This window comes from Natator depressus, chromosome 10 (assembly GCF_965152275.1).
Source record: "Natator depressus isolate rNatDep1 chromosome 10, rNatDep2.hap1, whole genome shotgun sequence".
Taxonomy (NCBI): Eukaryota; Metazoa; Chordata; order Testudines; family Cheloniidae; genus Natator; species Natator depressus.
The window spans coordinates 7,850,977-7,860,928 of record NC_134243.1 but is presented as its reverse complement, the minus strand read 5'-3'; the positions used below and the strand labels follow the sequence as shown (position 1 = coordinate 7,860,928).

The 9,952-nt window shown below is 47.7% G+C and overlaps 1 protein-coding gene across 4 annotated transcripts in view; it reads right to left on the bottom strand.

The window, feature by feature from the left end:
* Window positions 1–5,612: 5,612 nt before the first annotated feature.
* Window positions 5,613–9,952, bottom strand: part of PEMT (phosphatidylethanolamine N-methyltransferase) — a 92,453-nt gene continuing 88,113 nt past the window's right edge. For all 4 annotated transcript variants that reach the window (XM_074965105.1, XM_074965103.1, XM_074965102.1 and 1 more), the window contains one exon: window positions 5,613–9,539. In XM_074965105.1, the coding sequence (XP_074821206.1) occupies window positions 9,485–9,539 (55 nt within the window). In that variant the 3' untranslated portion in view covers window positions 5,613–9,484. The remainder of the gene's footprint in view (window positions 9,540–9,952) is intronic.

Sequence of the window (9,952 nt, the reverse complement as noted above, 5' to 3'; positions counted from 1 at the left end):
TTCTAGCACTTTATCCAATCTAGTTCTAAGTAGGTTTCCGTGCTGATGGAGGAAATAACTACTGGCTCCTACTGGGTGGTTTTAATGGTGAGAACTAGGCTGCCAGACACAGAGATGACATCAAACCAGTACTTTCCATTCAGAAACACTGTGCTAGGTCATCAGAGAGGAGTTAAACCTTTCCTTCGAAATGGCAAGGGTAGTCTCATAATCCTTCCCTGAAAGTCAAACATTGTCCACAAATTCTAAATGGAGCCTTTTTTTTGTTTTGTTTTTCCACTGTGGCCTTCGAAGTAAAGAATATTCCGCCCAAGTCACACCTGAGTTTACCATGCAGGTACCCGTGGAATCTAAGCGATAACCTGCCTGGAAAAAAAGACAAACCTTGGATCCCAATCAGAATTTTGTTATAACACAACCTTAAGCCTCCTTTTCTTTTTTAAAGGAGTAAAGCCAATGGCTATGAATTACCCAAGGACTTTTGCAAAACCCAGATTCACAGCAGGCAAAACTAGTTCCAAATATACAGCAGAGTATATTAGTAAATGCCAACTGCCATTAGAAGAGGTAGTAAAAAACAGGACACGTTTAGCATAAACCAGACAAATCTTATGTCCCTGTTTTTGGACAAAATTGGTGCATGACTGATATGTAAAAATGGGGAATCATCAAAGTAGCTGGAATTTGATTTAAAACGGGCTAACTGAAGGATGGAAGTTGTTTTGCAAAACCTCAAACAGGGCTGGTTATGACTGAGGTCCAACCCCCCACCCCCAACTTTTAGAATATTCTGATTTTAAATCATAAGCAGATCTGTTTGTATTTTCAAGCAAAACTAAAGTGAGAATGGCTATGGCTTTGCACTGTAGTTAAGAACCTTTTCCATGAAGGGGGGGGGGATAATGGTCAGAGCGGGGGAGGGCAGGGTGGTGTACACTAGTCACACTCTGCCCACAAACCCATGATCCTCCCATGAGCCTAGAGTAGCTGAATATTTCTCTTAAAGTGGTCAGCAAAAAAGAAAAAAATGAAAAGGTAAGGTGACATTGTTAGGTTTCAGAGTCAACACCCCCAAAGAGACAAATAGGGCAGCTCAGCTCTCTCAGAACTAGTGTTTCAGACAGTTCATTGACAGATTCAGGAAGACAGCACGGCAATAGGTGATATTAGCATAGTAGCCTTTGCAACCAGTAGGATTTGTAAATAATTTAAGGGTGGAAAAGGAGAGAAGTAAGCTTAGATTCTGCTGAAACTGATGGGAGAATCGGGTCCTTTGTAGCTAGCGTCAGCGTACTTTCCCCATCTGACTGCTGCATGGGGGTGACACCACAAATGGCTAAAGCAACGAAAGAAAAAAAAAATACAGAGAAGGAATGGTAAGGACTCCAGACAGGATTTGTAAGTGAAAAAACAAAATGTCTACCATATATTTAAAGGTCAAGAAGGGAAGTACTGGATAAATTGGTGTAAGACATCAGGTATAGCCAGGGATGGGAAAGATCATGGCAAGAAGCTGAACGTTAAATGTAATAACAGCCGTGGTGGAGAGTGGCAGGAGCAGTACATTTACACGTTGGGTGGGGTATGGGGTTGGGTTTGGTTTTTTTTAGTGGTGGGATGAGGTGAGGGCTTGAAGATCTTAGTTGTGCAAAGCAATCTGAGCAACTAGGGCCCTGATTCTCCCCACACTGACTCCAGTGTGAGCTCAGAGTCATGCCACTGAAGTTAAACAGCTCCTACGAGATCAGACTTAGCCCTTGGGCTGTCCAACTGGGAAAGAAGTTTCACAGATTAGTGCAAAGACTCCAATTTTAACTGACCCAACGGTAGCACTGGTCTCAAGCTGTAAGATTTGGCTCTGGGTCTTGAATAGGCCAGAAGATCAGAGCTGTCAGGTGTCATCAGCATCCCTGTAAATGAGTAACCAGAAGCTGACTAATTATGCACACAGTCCAGGGGCCCTTCTCCTTCAGGACCTTTTCCCACCCAGACCCAGCATCCCAGCGATGTCCCTGAGCCAGCCCTACAAGTATTCCCAGCAAGACAGGAGCAACCGTCCCCTCGGCTGCCCTGGGGAAGGTCCAGGCTCTTTATCCTGATGGGGGTTGCTCAGCCACCCCCCCGCCCCTCCGGCACAAGCCCCAGATCATGGGAAGGGGTCCACAATCCACAGGGCTCCGTCTCCACCTCTCAGGCACTGGCTGCTCCCTTCCCCCATTTGCCATTATGCACCCAGGCGGGGCAATCCCTTTGCTCTGCCGAATGTCAGGCAAAGCCCTCCACAGCGTGCGGACACAGGGCCCCTGCTCTGCTCCTTGGGCTCTAAGCTGACCAGCACGGCTCTTTCTTTCTTTCTTTCTTTCTTTCTCTCACTCACTCACTCACTCACTCACCAAACTGTCCCTCTTCACGGAGTTCCCTGTTCTTATATGTAACAAACTAGGCCTCATTTTCCCACCTAGTCCCTCCCTGGCTTGCACATCTCTATGGAGTTAAACACAGAGCAGGGCCAAGCCTCCTCTCTTTATAGCCGGCAGGTGTGCAGCACACAGTCAAGGGGCAGGGCAGTTAATTAAGGGAAGGCTGGAGGGATTGGCTCAGTGAGAGGGACAGCCTCTCCTCAGAGCAATGGACCACACCTGCCTGCAGCACCGGTGGGGTCTATCAGCTCAGCCCCACAGTGACAGGTGGAGAGTTAATCAAGGCCAGCCCCGCTGCTGATTGCTCTTGTACCTATCACACTGCCAGCTGCCTCACAAGAGTTAGCAAGCTTGGTGCATTGGCCCAGTTCCACTTCCTTCCCCCAAAACAGCACTGAGCCCAGCGCACTGCTCTTTGGCTTTCCTTGAGGGCCACTCCCTAGCATTCCTCTTCCGCCTCTCTATAAATCCATGGTACACCCACATCTTGAATGCTGCGTGCAGATCTGGTCATTCCTTCTCAAAAAAAGAGATATTGGCATTGGAAAAGGGCAACAAAAATTATTAGGGGTGTGGACCGGCTTCTGTATGAGGAGAGATTAATAAGACTGTGACTTTTCAGCTTGGAAAAGAGATGACTAAGTGGTGGGATATGATAGAGGTCTATAAAATCATGAGTGGAGAAAGTAAATAAGGAAGTGTTATTTACTCCTTCTCATAACACAAGAACTAGGAGTCACTCAATTAAATTAATAGGCAGCAGGTTTAAAACAAAAGGAAGGTTTTTTTCTTCCACACAACACACAGTCAACCTGTGGAACTCCTTGCCAGAGGATGTTGTGAAGACCAAGACTATAACAGGGTTCAAAAAGTAACCAGATAAGTTCCTGGAGGATAGGTCATAGAATCGTAGAATAGAATCATAGAATATCAGGGTTGGAAGGGACCTCAGGGACCTAGTCCCACCCCCTGCTCAAAGCAGGACCAATCCCCAACTAAATCATCCCAGCCAGGGCTCTGTCAAGCCTGACCTTAAAAAAATCTAAGGAAGGAGATTCCACCACCTCCCTAGGTGACGCATTCCAGTGTTTCACCACCCTCCTAGTGAAAATTTTTTTCCTAATATCCAACCTAAACCTCCCCCACTGCAACTTGAGACCATTACTCTTTGTTCTGTCATCTGCTACCACTGAGAACAATCTAGATCCATCCTCTTTGGAACCCCCTTTCAGGTAGTTGAAAGCAGCTATCAAATCCCCCCTCATTCTTCTCTTCTGCAGACTAAACAATCCCAGTTCCCTCAGCCTCTCCTCATAACTCACGTGTTCCAGTCCCCTAACCATTTTTGTTGCCCTCTACTGGACTCTTTCCAATTTTTCCACATCCTTCTTGTAGTGTGGGGCCCAAAACTGGACACAGTACTCCAGATGAGGCCTCACCAACGTCAAATAGAGGGGAACGATCACGTCCCTCGATCTGCTGGCAGTGCCCCTACATATACATCCCAAAATGCCATTGGCCTTCTTGGCAACAAGGGCACACTGTTGACTCATATCCAGCTTCTCGTCCACTGTAACCCCTAGGTCCTTTTCTGCAGAACTGCTGCCGAGCCATTCGGTCCCTAGTCTGTAGCGGTGCATGGGATTCTTCCGTCCTAAGTGCAGGACTCTGCTATTAGCCAGGATGGGCAGGGATGCAAAACCATGCTCTGAAGCGTCCTTAGCCTCTGCTTGCCCCCCCGCTCTTTGTTTTCATCTAAAGAAAACTCTGAATTATGATTGCTTAAGACTAAGCTCCAGTGGTTTCATCCTGAGCTTACCCCTGTTCTCCCCAGAGTCTCTCCCCTGACTGCTGCAGGGGGCTGTGGAAGAGATTTTTCTGTATTGAGATGCTGCCCTGAGGCCCAAATCAGGCTCGGGGTCCCACTGTGTGGCATGCTGCACAAATACACAAGCAAGGGCTGCTCCTGCCCCAGTGATTGTACCAGCTCACGAGGAGATTGTGCAACCCTGTCTCCCAACGGTGAGCACTGACACGACTGGCCTCACTGACGTGACCAGGGCGATCAGGGTATTTCTACACAGCAACTAGACACCTGTGGCTGGCCCGTGGCAGCCGACTGGGGCTCGCGGGGTTTGGGCTGTGGGGCTGTTTCATTGCCCTGTAGACTTCCAGGCACCCTGGGAGGTGGGAGGGTCCCAGAGCTTGGACTCTAGCTCGAGGCCCAAAGTCTACACAGGAATAAAACCAGCCCCATAGCCCGAGTTGGCTGACCCAGGCCAGCCACAGATGTCTAGTTGCTGAGTGCCGATCGGCAAGAATAAGGGTTACATGATCTAACCCAGTGGTCCCCAACCTTTCTGTGGGAATAGCACATTCCTATTCCCAACAGACTGTGGCGGGCGCCAAACACCCCGTTGCCGAAATGCCGCCGAGAAGCGGCAGCGGAAAGAAGCCTCGCCGCCAAAATGCCGCCAAGAAACGGCAACACTTCTCAGCGGCGCTTTGGCTGGGGTTCTCAGGTGGCCGCGCTCGGCGGTGGCATTTCGGCGGCGCGGTGTCCTGTGGGCACCGCGTTGGGGACCCCTGATCGAACCCTTAACAGGGACGAAGTGACAAGAGGACAATACAGCACTGAACACTCTGCGGTCCTGGTTCATGACTAAGGCTCCCAGGCACAATGGCCTAGATCCTCAAAGGTATTTAGGCTCCTCGCTCCATTGGTTTCAATAGGTGGCTAAATAACCTTTGAGGATCTAGGCCCATGGTGATACCAATAAATAATAACCAGGCCCTATCTTTATTCTAGTTAGATGTTTACTTCTTAGTATTTTCAAATGAAAAGATTCTTTCCTAACTATCCATCCGCATACGTGGGATTGTTTATATCAATTACTTGAAGCCACAATAAGCAGCTCTGACATAAATTGTCTGCAGAATATAATGTATCTTCTCCTCACTGGTTGCTATGGGTACAGGGCCACTTTAACATCTGACTGTAAACATTAGCTGTGAAGGGGATGTGGAAACTTTGCTAAAAATAAAAGACTATGCAAAAGTCTTTATAAAGAAGGTTGCTGACAAAGCAGAATCCCCCCCGACTTAATGGTTCTGAAACAGAAAAGCAGTATCTGCAGGACAGATTGGATGCAAACGACGTTTTGATTCAAAAACGGATTTAATTCTCTTTTGGTACCATCAGGGCAGTGACTTATAAAGGGAATGGAGCAAATCACAACCATGCAAAAGCTACAGCACGTTCCACTGGTTTACAGGGGTGAACTCAAGAGGAGGAAACAGGACCACCAGTAGGCGACACATTGTCTGGCACAGTTTGGGGGTTTCATTTTATTTGCAGAAAAAACAGCATTTGTGCCATGGCAATTTCCCCCCTCCTTCCTGGCACCCGCGCAAAGGTTCCTGGAGGCTGGAGTAAGTTCAGAAAGGAAAAGCAAAGAGAGGTGAGGCGTTTCAGAGACTTGAAGTGAAATGTGCAGAGGAAATAAATCAGGTGAATGTTAGACTGTTTGGATGCGACTGAGAGAAGAAATCCAGGAGGAACCCAGGGTGGCAGCAGACTCACAATGACAGACAATACAGGGAGCAAGAGGATGACTGTAATTTACTAAGGATATTATCATGCTCAGTTATACCAAGTGTTGAAGTTCTTTCCAGCCAACGATCTCAGTGCTTTACAAACATTACTTAACACTCACAACAATGCTGGGCAGTGGGTTTATTATTACTTCTACTGCACAAATGGGGGTGCGAAGGTATGGAGAGATTAAGTGACTTTCCTGAGATCATGGAGTAGGTCAGTGGTGTCCTAGGAACCCAGGAGCCCTAACTCCCAATCTCTAGTTTTAACCCCAATTCCCCTCAATAACAACGCAAGCTCCCCTTCGCGCTGCGTTCGATTCTCTCACTATAACTGACTCTTCACATGGCTTTCTTCTCAAAGTGCCTCTAACCATCACAGGAGTCCATAAACATCATTCACTCAGGCTGGGAGCTTTAACCCTTCGCCATTCCCATTCAGAATGAATTCGAACCCTAGTATCTTTTGAATAACTAGACACCAGTGCTAAGATTTCAATCCCTGGTGTGCAGAGGGGATGGCTGAATGGCTCAGTGCTAATGAAAACAACAGGGAAGAAGAAAGATAACCTAAAAAACCCTCAGCGGGACAGAGATGAAAAGATCATTAGCATCGGCAGTGTGCAGTGGGAAAGGCAGTCAGGAATGCAGCCTCTCTGCAGAAAAGACTGGAGGAAAAGTGGAACATTCCTCTTGGGGCGCCATGCTTCGGCAACACTGTCTGAGGTCATTTGCTTCATCCAGGGTACAACATTTTGTAGCAGAGAAAGAGAATGTGTGTATGTGTGTGTTTGTGGGAGTGTGAGTGAATGAGAGAGAGAGAGATGAGGGGGTCTGATGAGCTTTCACTCTGCACAGTGAACCCTGCCTGCCCTTTGATCAAGCACCAAACAAGTAGACACTGTCCCTACACTGCCATCAATCACTCCCGTCAATAAAGATGTAGCAAGTCGATGAGTGGAACAAAAATACAGGGCATGAGACAACCAAAAGGCAGCTCAACAGAGACTACAATGAACCAGGGCTCTATTCTCTGCATGAACCCTTTTCCAGATTGACACAGTGCCCTTCCATGACACCTTCCAGCCCAACATCTCAAAACGCTTTCCGAACATTAATTTAAATTAAGCCTCACAAAAGCCCTGTGAGGGAAGGGTCAGCGTTACCGACGGGAGGCACAGGCCATGATTGGTCGGGGGGCTGAGCACCTGCAGCTCCCCTAGATTGCAACTGGAGTTACCGGGGCTCAACAGTTCTAACTGAGCCCTAAGGCCCAGATCTTCAAAGGTATTTAGATGCCTAACTTCCACTGAGCGAGTGGCAGAGTTCAGGCACTCAGGAGCCCCGATTGCCAGCCTCTTGCACTACTCCCCCGCCAACACTGCCATCTTCCCTTTTCGGAGGTGCCTGCATTATTTCCCCCTGGTGAAATACGCTCATCGCACGGTGCTCTCTCTCACCCTTCTCCCCTGGGATGTGTCACATGATCCCAGTGCTTTGCAGACCCCTCCCCTTCCTCCTCCGTTGTTGGGCGAGTTTGTTCAAACACAGCAGAGCGCCACCTTCTGTGGGACACTGGCTGATCCGCGAGGGTGGAACTTCTGCCCCAACTGACTGGCGGAGTCATGATGTGTTTCACGCTCCTTCACAATAGAGGCTATTTGCAAAGTCACCACAGGATTTAGAGAAACCGGGATGCCTGCCAAATTCAGAGGTGGCGACTTTTCAAGCAATGCAATTACAGCTCATGCCTAGATTAAATGCACCGTATTAAAAGTGCACAGTGTCAGCTGAATACTTCGGACATCAATACTGTACAGCCTTTTGAAAGTCACTCTACTTAACAGTCTCATTCCAGGGATATCTGCATGAAAGATTAGCTGGAACAGGCGACTGCTGTCCTGAGAAACTATTTACAAATGTCCCCCCAAGGCCCTGTTTACTATTTCATGGGCCCTTTAGTTAGAAAATACAGCTGGCTTGTGTTTTGCTGGGAGTTTTTTGTTTTGTTTTGCTGGTCTCTAAAATCTGGTTTTGCTTCCTCCCAAGATGCGGGGGAGAAAGGTTGAAAGCTGCTGCATGATAGTCCTCCAAGATAATCTCCTTCTTCTTGGCTACTTTCTTTGTGTATCTGCTGCAGATTTTGTGAGCCAGGACAAAAGGAGGAGACATAAGGGGCAGACTGAGCTACACTGTGGGTCCCCATGAGTGCTTTTAGCTCTCTTATTCTGGCTGTTTCTCTGATTGTTACAACTGTCGTGGTATAATTCATTGGAAGGACAGGGTTTGTTTGGCTAATTAGCAAGATACATTTCAAAGGGAAAACGGGCAAATCACACACCCAGAGGACCAGCAAACCAAGCTGTGTGTGGAGCAACCCGAGAAACTTGTCTCACAAAGGAGAAAGAGAGAAAAATAAAAACGACTGTTACATCACCACCATCTGAGCACCTCTCAGATCCACACCAAGATCCTGGGATTCTCCGACTTCCGGTGTTTGCAAGTGAAAAAGGGACAATTCTTTGGAGAACCGTTTTTCGCATGGCTCCCTTTGGCTGCGATGCATGCTTTGGGGGACCAGCGGCAGGTCTAATCTGATACGCATTGATGCTAGAGAGTAGGCTGGAAGCTTAAGTGAACTTTGGCCAAGACTAGCAAAAATGACTAGTGATTTTGAGTGCCCAACTTGAGGCACGTTGAGGGGGCCGGGTGGCCACTCAGCACTTCCTGACCCTCAAGCCCTTTAAGATGTCTCACTCTGGGCATCCAAAAATGGTGGCCTCCAAAATCAGTAGTCACTTTTGAAAATCTCGAGCAAATTTTGGTGAATTTAAGACTAGCAAAAGGTGCAATGGCAGTAACTGCACATGCAGACCAGCCAGGTACTTGCACAAGCCTTTTGGAACAGGCCGTTACACATGCAAGTCTAAAAATCAGGCCGCTTGGGCTAAATTTTCATAACACAAGCATGTGCAAATGTGTGTCTGGAATGACCTGATCTCCACTTGCAAAGGAGCAGTCAGGCATGGCTTTACCTGTTACGTTTGAAGCCCGGCCTCATGCAGTAGCTGGGTTTTTCTTGCGGATTTATAGAGGTTAAACGTTTAACTTCAAGGTTCCCTGCCGGTTTTGCCTTTCTTTCACGTTCAAGCCTATAATCAAAACACTTTAGCCTTGGCTGTTTTGGAACCAACTAGGAAGTGGGAACAAAACTCATTGTGAAGAAACCCTCCTAGCTGGATTTTGTGGGGGTTTGAAGTTGAAAATCTCTTGAGAACTAGAGTGAGGGATTAGAAAGAGTCAGCGAATGCAAAGCTTGGGGAAGGGCATAATTAGACAGCAGGCTGAGTTCTCTTTTCCCGTCAAATTATCTCGCACAGGTGAATGGCCCAGCAGACCGACTCCCCTCATTGAAATCTCCCAGCTCCTGTTCTCTCCTCAGTTCTCTGCAAACACACCTGCTGCTGCTATTTGTTCTTTGCCGCCTTCTGTTTCTGCTGATAGATTTCTTCTGTGAAGGGTCTGTTGGGGGTGGGGAAAGGTAGAAAAAAATTAAAGACAACTGTGTGCCATTAAACTGATACCACGATCTCTGCTCCTGTCCCCTCCTAACACCTAGAGATCAGGGAGATTCTGCTTTGGAGCAAGAAACAATACAGCAGTCCCGGTAATTCCCATACCTGTCGGCTGGAAGGCAGCACAGTGTGCGGCTCTCTCTAATGCACTGGCTTTGTAGGTATATGTACTACTAACCCTTAGGGGCCGGGCCTACAGAGAGAGTATGGGACCTGCTACTAGCATCAGCTAACAAAGTTCTCCTTTAGCCTTTGTTTTAGGAGCAAGGTTCCAGCCCCTTCTCCCCACGTGAGAGTGTGTGATTCATCTAGTGATGGTGACTGTTGCCTGCAGCGTGCAAGTCTGTGACAAAACAAGGC